Source organism: Ceratotherium simum, chromosome 1, assembly GCF_057802395.1.
Source record: "Ceratotherium simum simum isolate JZ-2026a chromosome 1, ASM5780239v1, whole genome shotgun sequence".
Taxonomy (NCBI): Eukaryota; Metazoa; Chordata; class Mammalia; order Perissodactyla; family Rhinocerotidae; genus Ceratotherium; species Ceratotherium simum.
Window position 1 is genome coordinate 102,766,046 of NC_141900.1, and position 18,766 is coordinate 102,784,811.

The 18,766-nt window shown below is 41.4% G+C and overlaps 1 protein-coding gene and 1 long non-coding RNA gene across 2 annotated transcripts; both read right to left on the reverse strand.

Annotated features, from left to right (window-relative positions):
• Positions 1-2,300: 2,300 nt before the first annotated feature.
• On the reverse strand, positions 2,301-17,938 carry ZNF786 (zinc finger protein 786). The gene is made up of 4 exons (XM_087432333.1): positions 17,873-17,938; positions 10,318-10,444; positions 6,819-6,971; positions 2,301-5,487 (listed from the first exon to the last, which is right to left on the reverse strand). Exons 1-4 carry the CDS (start codon positions 17,888-17,890, stop codon positions 3,398-3,400), a joined length of 2,388 nt encoding a protein of 795 aa, XP_087288459.1. The 5' UTR covers positions 17,891-17,938; the 3' UTR covers positions 2,301-3,397.
• On the reverse strand, positions 16,423-17,862 carry LOC147918315 (uncharacterized). The gene is made up of 2 exons (XR_015552501.1): positions 17,573-17,862; positions 16,423-16,879 (listed from the first exon to the last, which is right to left on the reverse strand). It is a non-coding gene; the product is annotated as an uncharacterized LOC147918315 (long non-coding RNA).
• Positions 17,939-18,766: the final 828 nt, after the last annotated feature.

Genomic DNA, 18,766 nt, shown 5'->3' on the forward strand with positions numbered 1-18,766 from the left:
AGGTCAGTATCTAGCTGACAGACCTTCTTCCAGCTGCTGGTGGTGGTGATGGTAGTGGATGGGGTATTCACTGTAATCCACGTTCAATTAACTGCCCTGGTTTCAGGCCTCCAACCTGCCTGGCTCCCCAGGTTGAGCTTCTACTGAGCAAATCAGTACCTCCTCAGCCGTCCTCTTTCTGTCTTCCAGGTTGTGGCAACTCTGCTCCACTTCATTACACACCATTCTTCTAGTAACCTTCCAAAATCTCTTGAAATTTCTCATCTGCTGATGGTCTCCTCTGAGTTCTCTTCATTGTTGCGGATTTATAGCTTTAAAAAAATCTCTTTACTGTAATTTTAGTGGGATATTGAGAGAAGAGACAAATATGAGCATGTGCTTGGGTCCTGTCTTGAATCAAGACAGTGACCGGGCTTTTGTGAATAGGATCTCTTTTCTTACTTGTAATAGTTACTCAGCTGATTCTCTTGGATGTTCCAGGTGCACAATACACAATAATATAATGCATTCCATAATGTTAAATAATGGCTCAGCAGAGACCATTATCTTCTTTTTGACTTGAATGGATTTTTTTTTTTTTTTACCATTCCATCCCTTTAATGTGATCTTCATTGTTGGGCAAGTCAGATTCATTATTCCTTTGTAGGTGACAGGAAGTTTTTTTTTTTTTTTTTTTTTTTTCGGATGCTTATAGGCTTCCTTCCTTATTCTTGAAGTTCAGGATTTCACCAGAATATCTCAGCATTGATTTTTCTTTTTAGGAATTTCGGCAGGATAGGAAGGGAAGTTTTATGAACCTGTGCTTACGATACTTCCTCCCCAGAAGTCTCTCTATTCTTTAAGCACCGCTCCGGTATCTTTTTCACTTGTAGTGTGAGCAGCCTGAGGTGACTTGGGTTTAGTTGGATCTTACCCTTTTTCTCAACTCCCTCCAAAACACTTCCAGTTTCTAATAAAATTCAAACACTCTGGATCTTGTACTCTCTCTGAGATCCTTCAATTACAATACACAACATGTGAGAACACCATCCTGGAGGCCCTAGCCTTCAGTCCCCCTCAAAACCTCTCCTTGGTTCACTGTCACCTCTCCTCCTCCAGGTCCCCACCCCACGAGTACTCACCTCTAGCAGGGCCACGGCCCCTTCTTTGCTTACGTTGAGTCTCTCTACAGGCTTTGTGAGGCTGGCTACCCTGTGAACACAACGGACATCACCATGTGTCTGAGTGATTATAAACCTGCCTAAATGATACAATCTCTTAATATTATCAATCACCTTTGTTAGTGTCCCATCGCTTGAGGAAAGAGGGTGCTCCAAAACCAATTAAAGCTTTATTCTGACTTAAAGGTCTGTTTACTTTGTCCCCCAAATCCAAAGACCTAATCTCCCGGGATTCTCATTCTTCTTAAGACTGAGAGCTACTTTGCTGGAGCCAGGACTATTCTTCAGTAATGTTTTCCAGGATGAGTCCTGTGAAACTCTTATGTCCACTAGGTCACGGTAAGTGTTTTTGGAAAAAACGAAAGAATCCCAAGGTCAAGTATATTCAGAATATACTACAAATTATGTCTCCTCTTGGCAGTCATGGATTCTGTGTGTGTGGGGGGGAATTGTTTATTTAAACTAATTGGCCATGTAATTCTTTTTTTTTTTTTTTTGTAGAATATCTTTGGAGCTAGTGTTCCACAGAAAATCATCTGTGAAATACTGTTTTATAGTAATGTCTATTACAGTTTACTGACAATATTTTCTGTCATCCCTCAGATTTCAGGTCAGTCATTCTTTTACATGAAACGTGAACCCTCTGAAAGTTGGGATTTCTATGTATGGAGTACAACCCTGCCCTGAAGTATAGGCATTCTGTGCTCACACCACCTTCACCTGATGGAACAAATGGGGGACTTTCCTGGACTTCTACTTGATTTAGGTTTACTTTTAACATTTGCTTAACATCTCGCCACGCTGAACTGTTGTTGCCTGTAACACTCCTGATAAAGCTGTTTAGCTTTGTTATTTTGTCTTGACTCAGATTTTAGTCATCTGTTTACAGAGTCATCTTGGGAATCCCATTCACTCTCTCAGCTTCAAACAGCATCTCTGTTCTGGAACTCCCAAATCTATAACTCCTGTTCCAATCTTGTATCTAAATTCTAGTCCCATTCATCTTAGCACCTTCAGTTTTATGTTTCTTCAACTCAGATTAGCCAAATTTTGCTCAAATTATCAGCTTTTCCTTGGGGGGGAACTATGCATAAGCACTGTGGAGCCTGCTGTGAAACTTCAGCATTCACATAAACAAACTACAATTCAGACAACCCATTTTATTGTGATCAGTTTCAATATAAATGAATCAAAACCAAATCCAATATCATATCAATCCTGCAATAAATTCACTGGATTTAAACCCACAGTTTAGAATCATACTACGAAAAAAAGAAAGTAGAGTTGATATTTAACAGCCACTCCATCCTTTTAGCTTTGAGAACAGTACTGGAGGGATTTCCTGCTGTCTGAATTCAAGTTGGGATTTCAGAGCTAGCTTAGCATTTGGAGGAAAAAGATCATTTAAGATGGTAGGAAGAACAAATATCTCTTTTTATCAATGGATAGAAAATATGGGCTGGCCCCGTGGCGTAGTGGTTAAGTTTGCGTGTTCCACTTCAGCGGCCTGAGGTTGCCGGTTCGGATCCTGGGCGTGCAGACATACTTACTGCTCATTAAGCCATGCTGAAGTGGCGTCCCATATAGAAGAGCTACAACCCTACAACTATGATCCACAACTTTGTACTGGGACTTTGGGGAGAAAAAAGAAAATGAGGAAGATGGGCAACAGATGTTAGCGCAGAGTCACTCTTCCTCAAAAAAAAAAAAGGTAAAAAAAAACCTTAAAAAAAGAAAATATAACTGGTGATTTTTTTTATTTTTTATTTTTTTGTGAGGAAGATCAGCCCTGAGCTAACATCCATGCTAATCCTCCTCTTTTTGCTGAGGAAGACCAGCTCTGAGCTAACATCTATTGCCAGTCCTCCTCCTTTTTTTTTCCCCAAAGCCCCAGTAGATAGTTGTATGTCATAGTTGCACATCCTTCTAGTTGCTGTATGTGGGACACGGCCTCAGCATGGCCGGAGAAGCTGTGCGTCGGTGCGCGCCCGGGATCCGAACCCGGGCCGCCAGTAGTGGAGTGCGCGCACTTAACTGCTAAGCCACGGGGCCGGCCCACTGGTGATGTTTTAAATGAGAAAATCCTGTGGTTCCTCATATTCCTAACTTGTACAACACTCTTGCTCAAAAAAGGGGCCCTGTTCCTAAAATCTGTCTGCCAGTACGTTTGGCTACAGCTACTGTGGATTCCCAGGCAATATCAATCCTGCTGAATGCTCTGAATGTCCTACCCCGCCTCAACTCCAGTCGGCCTCGATCATTGCAAACAGCTGGCTAAGCCTTTTCTTAATGTCAGGCTTGTTTGGGGCATTATAGGATTTTGTGTGCACTCTGAGGTGTTCAGCCAGTTTAGACTTATAAATGAAGCCCTTACCACAGTCCCCACAGGCAAATGGCCTCTCAGGCCTATGTATGCGCTGGTGCCTAAGCATGTGTCCCTTTTCCCGGAAGTTTTTATCACACTCGGGGCAGTGGAAAGGTCTCTCCCCTGTGTGCAGGCCTTGGTGGCTGAGCAGCTGTGCCTTCAAGCGGAAACTCTTGTTACATTTGGGACACTGGAAAGGCTTCTCCCCCGTGTGTGTCCTGATGTGCTCGACGAGTTTAGACTGCTTAGCAAAGCCTTTGCCACACTCACAAGAGAAGGGCATCTCCCTGCTGTGCAGCAGCTGGTGGGCCTTCATGTCGGCCTTCACGCGATAGCTCTTGTCGCAGTCTGGGCACTGGAAGGGTCTCTCTCCTGTGTGTAGGCGCTGGTGACTAAGCAGCTGCCCCTTCAGGCGGAAGCTCCTGTCGCAGTCGGGGCACTGGAAGGGCCTCTCCCCACTGTGCACGCGAAAGTGCTCGGTGAGCTTGGACTGCCTGGTAAAGCCCTTGCCACACTCCCCACAGGAGAATGGCCTCTCCTTGCTGTGGGTGCGCTGGTGGGCCTTCAGAATGCCCTTCAGGCGGAAGCTCTTGTCACACTCAGGGCACTGGAAAGGCCTCTCCCCGCTGTGCACTCGCAGGTGCTCACGCAGCTTGCACTGGTGGGTGAAGCCTCTGCCACACTCGCTGCAGGAGAAGGGCCTCTCCCCGCCGTGTCGGAGCCGGTGGGCTCTCAACATGCTCTTCAGACGGAAGCTCAGCTCACACTCGGGGCACTGGAAGGGCTTCTCGTCAGTGTGCAGGCGCTGGTGCCTCAGCAGCTGTCCCCTCTGGCGGAAGGTCCTGCCACACTTGGCACACCAGAACGGCCTCTCCCCGCTGTGGACCCGGCCATGTTCCGTGAGTTTACACTGTTTGGTGAACCTCTTGCCACACTTCCTGCAGGAGAACGGCCTCTCCCCACTGTGCACACGCTGGTGCACCTGCAGCAGGCTGCTCAGGTGGAAGCTCTTGTCACACTGTGGGCACTGCAAAGGCTTTTCTCCCGTGTGCACCCTCGCGTGGCTGGCAAGCCTGGACCCGGCAGGGAAGCGCTTGCCGCACTCAGTGCAAACGAAGGGTCTTTCCCCGGCGGGGCCACACTGGAAAGCCTCCTCGACCCCCTTCAGGTGGCAGTGCTCCCCACATGCCAGGCACAGCCCTGGCTTCTCTCCTGAGTGCACACTGGTGAGTTCGGCCTCCTCCTCACCTACTCTACAGGAGACTGGCCCCTCCCCGCTGTGGTGGCCCTGGTGAGCCGGCATGCTGTTCTTCAGGAGAAAGCTTTTGTCACACGTGGGGCATTGGGGAGGCCTCTCCCCCTTGTGCAGGAGGTGGTGGCTGAGAAGGGCCTGCTTGTGACGGAAGCAGATTTTACATTCAGGGCACTGCAGGGGGCTCTTCTCTGCGTGTGTGGCCAGATGTCTAAGCAAATACTGCTTCAGGCGGAAGCTCCTCCCACACTCCTGACACCGGAAGTGCCTCTGTCCCCGAGGGATGCTCCGCTGATGCTGTGGATCAGCTTGTCTGCTGAATTTCTTCCAGGCCCTACGTGGCTGGTCCTTCAAGTGGCTCCTCTGGTGCTTCTCTAAGTGGTTCTTCTTCCAAAAGCTTTCCCCACAGGCAGGGCAAGGGTACTGGGTGGCTTCGCAGGAGGGGATTTCCTGGAAGCCAGGGAGACCGAGTGTTCTGGGACTTGGGATTCTTTCTCTTTGGGTGGGTTCCCTGCAGCTGTGAACTACTGGAATTAGAGCACATGTATCATGTCTGTGTGGGTTTGTGAGGGTGAGGCCTTGGTCAGGCATGAAGGAAATATCTTCACTTTTTCCTAACAAGGGTTCAGAGGAACACTGGCTCTGAAGAGGATCCACCTGGAAATGGCATTTAGTTTTTCCTGAATTCACAGCTTGCTGGCTCCCTGAAACTGAAAACAAAAATTCAGTCAGTCTTCCTGTCTAGGGCATGGCTAAAGGCCTATGTCACCAGTACCGTGATCCATAACAGTGATCTCTGGTGCCCTGGGAACCCAGCCTCCACTGAGCTACACAACCAGAGACATTTCAGTGTGGTTCTACCTCATGACCAGGAATTTGGAGAGAGTCTGCTGAGACTAAACTGAACAGACATATCTTAGAATAATATTGAAAAGAGGAAAATAGAGGTCACAAATGTGGGGCCTAAGCTCTGGAATCAGATTGTCAGGGTTTGAATCCCATCTGTCCACTGTGCAACCTTTGTCAAGCCAAGCTCTCTTGGCTTCAGTTCCTTCTCCTGTAGACAGGGGAACAGTGGTACACAAGACTGCTGTGAGAATTACATGAGTTAATGTGTGTGCAGTGCTTCACATGGGTCTGGCACACTGCATGTAAATGGTCACCAACACAATGACTTCAGGGCACTCAAACTCATCCCACTTTGATATGCAGACATTCTTGATCCAGAAGCGAGGATGGCAGTGTTCCCGACAGATCCTGACGAATACCGCGGTTCCGTGCACTCCACAAGCTGTCCCCGAGACCAGGCAGCAGGCTCTGGCTCTGTGCCTCCTTCCTCACCCCTGTGTCTACAAACCTTTTAAAGAGGTTTCTTGTAAGAATTAATAACAGTTGGTAAAAAGAGTGGAGGAAAACTCCTTTACTCTCCAGAAAGAAGCAGCTAAAAACTAAACAAACTATTGACATGATTTCTTAGAATGATGCTCCCATTCGACTTTCTCACTCTATACTTTTACACTGACTTCTAAGAATCCATAAATCTCAGACTCTCCCAACATGACAACAAACAAAAGAGAGCTAAGTGTTAGGCATGCAAATAGAGATGAGTCTTGTGATGGGAAGGAAGCAATTTTGGTCACAAGGATTTGGATAAGAAGGGTCTGATTCCCCCTCACCTTCTACTAAGAATAGCTCATGTTTACTGAGCTCTTACTGTGGGCCAGGGTTCATTTTAACACTTTACATATGTTAACCCATTGAATCCTATAATGTAGGTACTTTTATTATCTTTATTTTATAGGTCAGGAAATTGAAATACTGAGAGGTTGAATAACTTGCCCAACATCACCCAGAAGAGGCCAGATCCAGACTCAGGCTCCAGAACCCACACTCCCAACTGCTAGGTTTTACTGCATTTCTCTAGAATATACCAGATGTCAAGCCTCAGCCCAGCCAAACAGGAAGACAAGGTCAGAGAACTGGAACTAAGAAACCTGAATGTGACACCTTAAGGACAGGACCCTGATTTCTTAATACTTACCCCAAAACAGCTGTCCCTCAATAACCGGATCAAAATGCAAATCAGCAGAAGAGCAAATTATGTTTCCTGATTTCTGTGATTCTCCCCAATTCCTGAAGAGCTCTCTCCCCTGTTCCATCCACGATATTAGTTCTGGTTTGGGAAGTCCATCATCTGTACAGAGAAATCAGACATGGCAGTTTGGTTTCGTGGAGCAGTAAATTTAAAGCACACTGAGTTGTTTTTAAATTTCTCCAAGTTTACTCCTGGGACAATGTATGAGAAGAGATATTAAAAAATAGATTATAGGTTTATACCAAGAGGAGCAAGACTGCCCACACATCATAGAGGTGCTTCCTAATCTGTCTGGACCTGTCAGATCAGTTGTGCTGTTTTAATTCTGTCTTCATCCCCATATATCTAACAATGCTGTAGTCTGTCATGAGTTTCCTAAAACTCACTAGTTGTGTGCTTTGAGTATGGTGGGACAACCTTGAGATGACCACGGGAAGAGGGGGTACACAAAAATAAGAACTCGAATGACTGTCCTAGGAAATTTCAAAGAAGGTGGCTCCAGCTAAAATATTCCCCACAGGACTTCTGATGACAGTGCTAATGCCAACCTAAAACCTGGCTGAGTTCCGCTACAACAGACGGGCCGCAATGCGTGAACGGAACAAGAGAAAACAGTTACAAGATTCTCTAATACATGACCCCGTTCCCCTGTAAGAAACGTCTACTCTATGTATTTTCATGGAAAACTCTCTTTCAATTATATATATATATTTAACAGAACCAAAAGTATGCTTCATAGATTGCTACAGGGAGATTAGTGGATGGTCTAGATCAGAGAAAGAAGATAAGCTGGGCAATGCCTCAGAGATAAAGTGTCAGAGTGGCATAGAAGATGTGGAGACTGATCACACTGTTCCAGATTCCTCCTTAGACCTCTGATGTCTGACTTCAACCCCCAAAGAATTCTAAAGCTGCTCTCATGAAAAAAAGAATCACCCTTTTATTTAAATCCATACACCTATTTTTAATCTTCATCTGAGTGGAACTCCCAGCATCTTTTAAAATAAAAGTATTTTTACAAAAATAAATTTAAGAAAATAATTCCATTTACAATAATATCAAAAAGAATAAAATACTTAGGAAGAAATTTAATAAGAGAAATTGCAAGACTCATACAATAAAAACTATAAAATATTGTTGAAAGAAATTTTAAAAGTCTTAAATAAATGGAAAGATACTCCATGTTCATGAATTAGAAGACTTAATATTGTTAAGATGACAATATTCCCCAAATCCCATCTGTTTTTTTGTGTGCAGAAATTGATGAGCTGATCCTAAAAGCAATGGTAATCAAAACAGTGAGGTACAGGCATAAGGACAGACATATCGATCAATGAAACAGAATTGAGAATCCAGAAATAAACTCTTATATTAATGGTCAATTGATTTTCCAAAAGGGTGCCAAGAGAATTCAATGGGGAAAAGAATAGTCTTTTTTGTGTGTGAGGAAGGTCAGCCCTGAGCTAACACCCAATACCAATCTTCCTCTCTTTCTGCTGAGGAAGACTGGCCCTGAGCTAACATCCGTGCCCATCTTCCTCCACTTTATATGGGACACCACCACAGCATGGCTTGACAATTGGTGTGTTGGTGCACGCCCGGGATCTGAACCTGCGAACCCTGGGCTGCCAAAGCAGAGCGCGCGCACTTAACCGCTTGCGCCATCGGACCAGCCCCAAGAATAGTCTTTTCAACAAATGGTGTTGGGACGACTGGACACCAATATGCAAAAGAAGTTGGAACCCTAACTCACACCATATACAAAAATTAACCCAAAATGGATCAAAGACCTAAATGTAAGTGCTAAAACTATAAAACTCTTAGAAGAAACATACGAGTGAATCTTTGTGACTTTGGATTAGGCAATGGTTTCTTAAATATGACACCAAAAGCTCAAGCAACAAAAGAAAAAATAAATTGGACTTCATCAACATTAAAACCTTTTGTGCTTCAAAAGACACCATCAAGAAAGGAACAGACAACACACAGAATGGGAGAAAATATCTGCAAATCATATACCTGATAAGGGTCCAGTATCCAGAATAAATACAGAGCCTTTATAACTCAACAATAAAAAGACAAATAGCGCAATTTAAAAATGGGCAAAGTATTTGAATGGACATTTCTCCAAAGAAGATATACAAATGAAAAGATGCTCAACGTGATTAGCCTTAAGGAAATGCAAATCAAAACCATAATGATATACCACTTCACATCCATTTGATCTTGATGCTTGGAACACTCTTTTTGGGTGGCACAGGGTTAATGACATAGGATTATACTTCTTTCTCTATAGATTCAATTACTTTAATTGGTTCTTCAGTAACAATGAAGATAATGTAATGTCTTGGATTACATGTTTTAGAAACACTCTATAGATAGAGCCTGGAAAATTTAATTACGATAATGGAACAGAATATAAGTATTAGAAACCCTGCAATATAAAGGAAGTGGTATGGCTGTCCAGAGCTGGCAGGAGAGGTGGAGGGAAGTACAGCAGAACTAATTACCTTATCTTTATATACTGAAGGAGTCAAGAGATACACTATAAAGTTGATGGAACAAGATCTAGAAGTTTACTGTTTAAATTATAAATGTAGCCAATAGAGACCTGAAAATAACTATCAAAATTTGGGGAGAAGGGAAAAAAGGAGATAGAAGAGGGATAGCATAAGTGAGCTGCCTCATTTTTCATAGTAATGAGTTAATTAATGCTAACTAAACTTAATAAATCAAGAAATAGAGGTGTAAGCATTACAGTTAATTGGAGGAAACCACAGTAAGAATGAAAACAGAAATGGTTAAAAATGGTTGCCTCTGGGGATTTAACTGAGTGAGGGGGTGAGAAGGAAGCAAGAGACTTTTATCACTCATTTGATGCTTCTCTGAACGGACTGATTTTTTAAAACCATATATGGTAATAAAATAACTTGTAAAGACAAAGTAAGCAGAAAGACCAGAATACCCCCTACCATAACCACGCAGAGACAGCTGCTATTAAACATCTCAGCGTTTGGCCTTCCAAAATCTCACTGCAAGGAAAATAGTGTTAGCTTTTCTCAGGCATGTGGACACCAGTGTAAAAGGTGACAGGTAGGGACATCCTAGGTTACAGATATACAGGGTACTTTAGGGATTTGAGCTAGGCTTGTGCCTGTGTGGGACATCGTGGCCACCTGAGAGTATGCAGTGACCAAAAGCCCAGATAAATATGTATTTAGTCACCTCATCCACCTTACATTACAAGCCATCTCAACCATTCTCATGTAACAAGGTCTACCCTTGAGTAATAATCAGCAACACTTAACAGAAGTATTAACAAAAGAATATGGGGTAAAAATGCCTTTCTGTGTTAATTTCTGAGAAATCTGGCCACCTGACAAACAGGAGCAAGTGACTGAGACCTCATACAGGACCGAGTTCCACAATGTCGAATATTTCTTACCTAGAGAAACTAGAATCTCATAATTGGTTCTCATCACATGCTTGTAAAGCTCCTTCTGCCATGCCTCTAGCTTCTGCCATTCTTGCTCCGAGAAATAAACGGCAACATCCTCAAAAGTCAGAGGTAACTGAAATTACAGACATAATATATAGTCAAGATGGCTTCAAAATGACTCCAGCTCCTTCTCGTCAATTTAAAAGCTTTCTGTAGTGGACACTGTTTTTGTCTGTTGGGCAGCTTCTCCCTTGGGAACTGCTCCTTCCTCTACTCTAATCATGCGGTTCTGTGGTTAACCACTACAACTCCGACATGTTTCTTTATGCTTGTTCAAACTATATATGCATATGCACGTGTATAGTATGGAACTTTTTCTTTCTCTTTTAAACAAAAATGGGAACGAATCACTATGTAACTTCATTCACTTAATATGTCATGGACATCTTTCTAGATTAATATATATATGCAAAATCTTTTTTTGTAAATTGCATTATAGTCCATGGTTAGATATACCCCACTGATGAGAGATACATTGTTTCCATTTCCTTTATAAATTACAAACAATGCTCTGATATGATTCCTTATATATCAGTGCTTTTACCTCTGTAGGATGAAGTCTAAAAAGAACTACTAAATCAAAGGGTATAAACATCTCCAGTTTAACACATACCACCATACTGCCTTCCAAAAAGAATCCAGCACTTTGACCTTTGCTAATAAGATGAGACTTCTTTACACTTTTGCCAGCACAGTATGTTCTTAAACCTTTTTTTCGCCAATATGATGGGTAAAAAATTGTATTTCATTGTTTTAATTTGCATAAATTTGTGAGGCTTAGCATCTGTTTCATACTGTTTGCAGGGGCGATTTCCCCACATCTTTGTGCATGCCTGTTCACATCCTTTGCTCAGCATTCTAGCGGGCTCTTATAATCTGAATGAACTTTCTTATATTAGGGTTAATAATCCTTTGAGTGACTAGCAAACGTTTTCTCCCAGTTTATCATTTGTATTTTGACTTTAAGTTCTGCCAAATAGAGCATTTTGACCCTTTTATTTAGGTAAATCTACTAATCTTTTCCATGTTTCCAGCTTTTTCTTTCATTTTAAGTGTTCCCCACATCAGAAAGTTATACAAATATTCTAATTTTTTTTTTAGATTTGCAATTTAATTCTATAGATGAGATTGGCATCTTTATTTACATACATATGGAGAGCCAATCACACACTACTAAATACACCAGTCTTTCTCCTTAGATTTAAATGCCAACCTTCAACCTTTGCATACATTAGATTTTCATATATATGTGAATCTATATATTCTGTTACATTATCTACCTGTACCTGTCTACAGTACCTATGCAGTGTTGTAAAACTGGAGAGCAAGTCTTCCTCCCTCCCCCTATTCTTTTCCAAGCTACTATTGTAAATCCCTGGATATTTCTTCTTCCTTATAAACTCCAAAATCATTTTGTGAAGGAAAAAGAAAAAGTGCACTGGGATCTAGTTTGAATTGCATTAAATTGATATATGTATTTAGGAAAGAATGACCTCATCTAGGAACATGTTCTACCACTCCATTTATTTGGTATTGCTTGCTAACCTTTAATAAACAATGATTTTCTTCATAAATGTTCTGAATCTTTTTTATTAACTTCATTTCTGGTATTCTGTGGTTTTTCCAACAATTGTAAATGGGACTATCCTTGCCACTTCAAATCATTATTACTGATATTAAAGAAAAAATTTATTGATTTTTGTAAACTTATTTTGTATCCAACTAAAATACCATATGTTTATCAATTCTAATAGTATTAAGGTTTTGGTGGGATACAATCATAATTTTCAAATAAAGATAATTTCCCCACCTCTTCTCAAAGTACACTGCTTTTCTCTTATATTACTATACTTATTAGAACCTCTTTTGTGGCTTCAGGGTTTAGCATCTTGATTTGGAAGACTTTTCCTATTCTAAGATTGTAAAAGATATTCTGAATTCTTTATAACGTTTTTATAGCTTTATTAGAATGAGACCTTTATCGATCTGAACTTATTTCTGTGTATCATAACAAGAAAGGACATAATTCTTTCTCCAAACAGATATTCAACTGTCACAAAACTTATTGAAAAGTCTGTTTTTTTTACCATTGATTTGGTATCGTTTTTTCATAAACTAGTTTTCTATTTATACTTGGGTATATTTTTGTAATTTTATTTATTTATTTATTTTTCCCCCAAAGCCCCAGTAGATAGTTGTATGTCATAGTTGCACATCCTTCTAGTTGCTGTATGTGGGACTCGCCCTCAGCATGGCCGGAGAAGCGGTGCGTCGGTGCGCGCCGGGGATCTGAACCCGGTCCGCCAGCAGCCGAGCGCGCGCACTTAACCACTAAGCCACAGGGCCGGCCCTACTTGGGTATATTTTTGTTCCACTGCTGAATTTGCCTATTCTTGTTCCAATACTGCACTAATTCTTACAGTTTTATCAAATGTTTTGCTATTTAAGAGAGCATGGCCATCCACTGGGAGTATTTTTTACAGGAAATTGTCTTGACTTTTCTTGTCTATTTTCTCTTCTACATAAATAGGAAAACTATCTTGTCAAATTTATACAAATTCTATTTGGATTCTGATAGGAATATACTGACTATATGGATTAATTTTGGGAGAACTGGATCTCTAAAACATAGGCTCTTCTCACCCAGAAACATATATATCTTTCATTTATCTAGACATTTTTACGTGTTAGTAAAATTTATAGTGTTCTTCATATAGATCTTATATAATTCTTGATAGGTTCATTCCTATGGATTTTAGAGTTTTAGTTGCTATTATGTTTGAGGGGCTTTTTTTCCCCGTTAAATTTTCTAATTATGAAAGCTCGGGAAGCTGATTTTTATGTTTATTCTGTAAATGAATTCCCTTGTTGGCTAACACTTTCAGTTGGTTACCGTGGAGTTTCTATGTAAAGAATGAAATCTGCAAATAACACTTAACTATTTAAGCCTATCATTTCTTATTTTTCTTATCTTATTGCACTGGCTGGAATGATGCTGAATAACAGTGATGGTAGCATGCATCTGTCTTATTCTTTAAAGGAAATGCTTCTAATGCTTTACCTTTACAAGTAATGTTTTTGGTTTCCTTTAACTTATTAACCAAGATGCCTCTTATCCAGAGGACACTAACTTATCAAGAATTGGTTTTGAATTTCACTGCTTGTTAAAAAAGTACATTAGGAAAAAATAACACACGCAACTGTGTTTAAATTGTTTAACATTTTTATTATTGTGGTTTACTTGTATAAACTGAACACTTTCTGAGGTTCATAACTAGAAATAATTATATATTTGTTAGTTTAAAATACTCTAATTACATTAAGTATACATTCTATCTTTATTGAAATATTTTCTTTAAATCAGTTTTAACTCCAACTGTTATTGCCATATCTGTTTATCTCCTATGGGTATTAAAGGACAGCTTGTTTGAACTTTTAGTTTTAATTTATATTCATCTTTTTCTTGTCTTCAATATGAAACTTAGAGTTAAGTTTTTAAAATTGATTCCTTTATATTTAAATCAGAAATTCATTATTTTAAGTTTAAGGAAATACAGTCATTTCTGCTATAACATTTTTAAAATGTGAATTTGTTCCAATGTGACTGATATGTTAATATATCACAAAATTTCACATTTGCTTATATGCAATTTTGTCTATGAGAAACAATAGGTCAGTTCTAAATCAGGGCAATTTTAGCGCCCCAAGGACATCTGGTGATGTCTAGAGGCATTTCTGCATGACTGGGTGGAGGTTGCTACTGGCATCTAGTGGGTAGAGGTCACAGATGCTGATAAACATCCTACAAGGCACAAGACAGCCCCCCACAACACAAAATTATCCAGTATAAAATGTCAATAGTGGCAAGGGTAAGAAACGTTTTGCTAGGTGAATGAAGAGAACTGAGATGAGTAGGAATATATAAAATGTACACATGCACACCCTTCAAGCATCTACCAGCTGCCAAGATCACCCCATGTTATGAGCCCTACCTACCCACATCTGTGTTAACATTCTTCCATCTGGCTTCAGATAACGTTCCTTCAACTACTTCACACAACTCACACACTCTACTACTCCTTACACTCACTTCCACAAGCAAATTTCAGGTAGTTTTTAAGGTAATTTATTTCTTAATAATTTAACATGCATAAAACCGTGCTGTTTTTATTAGGTTCCTATCTTTTTTTTTTAACATGTCACTGACAAACTTTTTGAGTGTTGTGTGCCTAACACCATTTCTCCCATAAGCTGTGGTTTTTATTGCATGATTTTGCATTGCACTGTGAGGTTTAGAAATGCGTGATATATTATAAGAGAACTGAATGTTTTATTTGTGTTAAACATACTTATTTTCTTCTCTCTGATTCATTCCTTAATTTTTTTATTTTTATTTTTTTAAACAGTTTTTATTTATTTATTTTTTGTGAGGAAGATCAGCCCTGAGATAACATCCATGCCAATCCTCCTCTTTTCACTGAGGAAGACCGGCTCTGAGCTAACATCTATTGCGAATCCTCCTCCTCCTTTTTTTTTTTTCCCCTAAAGCCCCAGTAGATAGTTGTATGTCATAGTTGCACATCCTTCTAGTTGCTGTATGTGGGACGTGGCCTCAGCATGGCCAGAGAAGTGGTGCGTCAGTGCGCCCGGATCTGAACCCGGGCCGCCAGTAGCGGAGCCCGCGCACTTAACCGCTAAGCCACGGGGCCGGCCCTCATTCCTTACTTTTAAATGGTTTCTAAAAACACTCAAAAAGCCTTCATTGTTTATTACTTTAATTTTCAGAGGTTTAAAAAATCAAGAAAAATTACAGACACTATTATAACAAGCATCCTAGTATTTATCACTAATTTAAAAAATTTAACATTTTTTCTTCAGATTTCCTTTTAATGGAATAGAATATGACAGATAAAACTCAAGTCCCCATGGTTCGCTCTTCAATATTGTTCTTATATTCAGTACTATTCTCCTTCCGAGAAGCAAACATTATGATGAATGTGGTAACTTTTCAGTTCATGTTTTTAATTTTTTAATACACACACATATGTATAAATAATATATAGCATTGCTTTCTCTTTTATAAACAAATTTGCCTTTTACACACAAATGGCTTATTATACTGCAACTTGCATTTTTCATTCAACATTTTGAGATCTGTCCATGTTGATTTATATGGAACTGATTTATTTTAATTTTGTCTAGCATTCCACTGAGTATGTCATAATTTTTAATCTGTTCTTTTATCCACTGACCATTTGTTTTCAGTTCTGTGAATTACTTGTTTATATCTTTTGCTTATATTTTTACAGGGTCACTTGTCCTTTCATTTTAAGGATTTTTGTATATAATTTATATATATATATTTTTGTGTGTGTGTGTGAGAAAGATCAGCCCTGAGCTAACATCCGATGCCAATCCTCCTCTTTCTGCTGAGGAAGATCGGCCCTCAGCTAACATCTGTGCCCATCTTCCTCTACTTTATATGGGACACCACCACAGCATGGTTTGGCAAGCGGTGCCTCGGTGTGTGCACGGGATCCGAACCTGCAAACCCCGGAGTGCTGAAGCAGAGCACGTGCACTTAACAGCTTGCGCCACCGGGCCAGCCCCTATAATTTGTATATTGATTAATTATTAACTACATTAGGTTACAAATACTTTCTCCTAGTGTGTCTTTTAATTTTATTTATGCTGTCTTATATTGTACATAAACTTTCAACTTGGATACAAATACATCAACTTTTCCTTAGGTCATTTCGCTTTTTGTATTTTAAGAAATTTTTTTCTACACTGTGGTTACAAAGATTCTACATTTTCTTCCAAAAGGCTGAAGTTTTATTTTTCATCTTTAGATTTTTAATTTATCTGGACTGCGATGGTATACTGTAGTGATCTACCTTAATGATTTTTAACTCATCTGAAATGTAATGGTATACAGTGATCTACTTTGATGTTTTTTCCCAAATGGAAATGTCAACTGTCCCAACACCACTTTTGAAGGTCTCTGTATTAGTCTCCTATGGCTGCTGTAACAAAGTAACACAAACTGAGTGGCTTAAAACAATAAAAGTTTATTCTCTCACAGCTCTGGTGGTTAGAAGTCTGAAATCAAGGTGTCAGCAGGGCCATGCTCTTTCTGAAGCCTCTAGAGGAAAATTTGTTTCATGCCTTTCCTTTAGCTTCTGGTGGTGGCTGTTGATCCTTGGCATTCCTTGCCTTGATGCTGCATAACTCCAATCTCTGCCTCCGCTGTCACAGGGCATGCTCCCTTTGTGTGTCTGTGTCTCTTCCCCTCTTCTTATAAAGACACCAGTCATATTGGATTAAGAACCTACCCTACTCCAGTATGATCTCACCTTAACCAATTACATCTGCAACAACCCTACTTCTAAATAAGGTCACAATCTGAGGTTCCAGGAAGGACTTGAATTTTGGGGAGACACTATTCAACCCAGTCCAGTCTGCTTCTGGGTCCTCTTTTGGTTTCCATTGCTCTATGTGTCTATTCCTGCACAAAACAGCACCGTATTAATTCTACAGATTTATGGTAAGTTTTATCATCTGCTAGGGCAATTCCCTCTTCTTTGTTTTTTCAGAATTATACTTTTGACCTTTATTTTTCCAAATGAAATTTATAATCTGTTTATCTAAATTCACAAAAATCTTACTGCCATTTTGATGAAACTGCAGTAAACTTATATATTAATTTGGAAGAAAAGTATCATCTATATTTAGTCTTCCCATCTATGGGCATGGTATGTCTCCCGTTTTACTTATAATTTCTATATAGAGATGTTGCATATCTTTTGTATTTAATTCTAGGAATTATGTTTTATGTTGAGATTGTTGATATTTTTATAGTACTGATCTCATGAATTCATTTAGTAATCAGCAAAAATGCTCAATATGAAAGTTTATGAGATATAGAAAAACATTATAAAAATAATGGCCACTCCCTCTAAACCTCAACTTCAACAAAACACTAAATAATCAAATAATGTGTACTCTTCTTAGGTTTTTAAATCCTCTTCTATTCCTTCAACGTGTCTTCCTTCCTTCCTACACTCAACACAAACTTGAACAGTTAGCGGCTCAATTCTGACACATAAGCACCTGCCAAACCTCATTTCAACCAATCAGAATCTGAAATCTTTTAAAACACTTGTTCTGAATTCAGTAACTATGACGTAAAGCTGCTTACACTCTAACACCATCGCCGGCCCCAGACCCACGTCGATCTTTCCCGTGTCCGCCCCCGGCCCAGGATCGGCCCGGTCCACGCTCGGCTTTGTTCAGGGGTTTGGCCACGGACGAGCCCCACGAGCGGCGGTCACCGGCTCCGTTCAGGGCTCAGACCCTACACCCAGAGCCTAACGCGACCCCAAACTCCGCCCCACGCGTCCGCCACCGCCCCGCTAGGATCCCAGGATGCGGCCGGCCACAAGCACTCGAAGACCCCCGAGGCCCGAGCGGGACATCCGCGCGGGGGACGCCCTCTTACCGGAGGCGGCTCGCCCATGGCCCTCCGCAGTCCTGCCCGGCCCCGACCCCGGCGACGCCAACCGCCCCGGCGGCCCCTCCCCCGCCGCGCCGCCCCCCCACGCCCGCGGGCCCAGCCCCGGCGCGGTGCACGCTGGGACTCGCGGCCGGCAGGGCCCCGGGCCGCTCCGTCCCCACAGCGCCCTCTGCGGCCGGGAGGAGCAGGCGCCGCCTGCGCTGTGGGTGCGGGAGGAGGGCCCGACCCCCGCAGGCTGTCGGGGACGGATCCTCGCCCTCTCCTGGGGTCTCCTAGGGAGGGAGACGGAGAGTGGAAATGGGGAGTCAGCTGGAAGTGCACGGGGAGGAGACTCGCTCTTCACTGGGACGGAGATGGAGAGGGAGACGGAGAGAGGGAGTGCGGGGTTTGGTTCCTCCCCAACGCTGACCCGCTCAGGTTCAAGGGGTCATCTGTGAGGCGAACCCAGGAATCAAGAGAGGGAGGTGAGACAATCAAGTGGCATTAACGAGCAGGTCCCCGCTGTGGGCAACTGGGAGTCCATCCTGCTGGGGACTCAGAGTGTGCAGACCGCCCCTCAGAACTGTCCCGCCCATGGCGAGGAGGCTGGGTGTTCGTCCTCAGGAAGTCATGCAGAGACAGCCATCTCTGACCCCAGGGACTTAAATTAGGAATATGACTCGTGGTCTGTAAAATCCAAAAAATGGTCTTATAAGCTAAATATGAAATGGATCTTAAATTTACTCTGCCTGTCACGCTTAAGCAGCTAGTGTGGTTGAACTGCTCAGATACATGTAATTGCTATCTCTACCATAAAGGTTTTCTTGAAAAAAGAAAAATATATAAATATATATAATTGAACAACTATATATATAAATTTTATAAGAAATTTCTTATAAC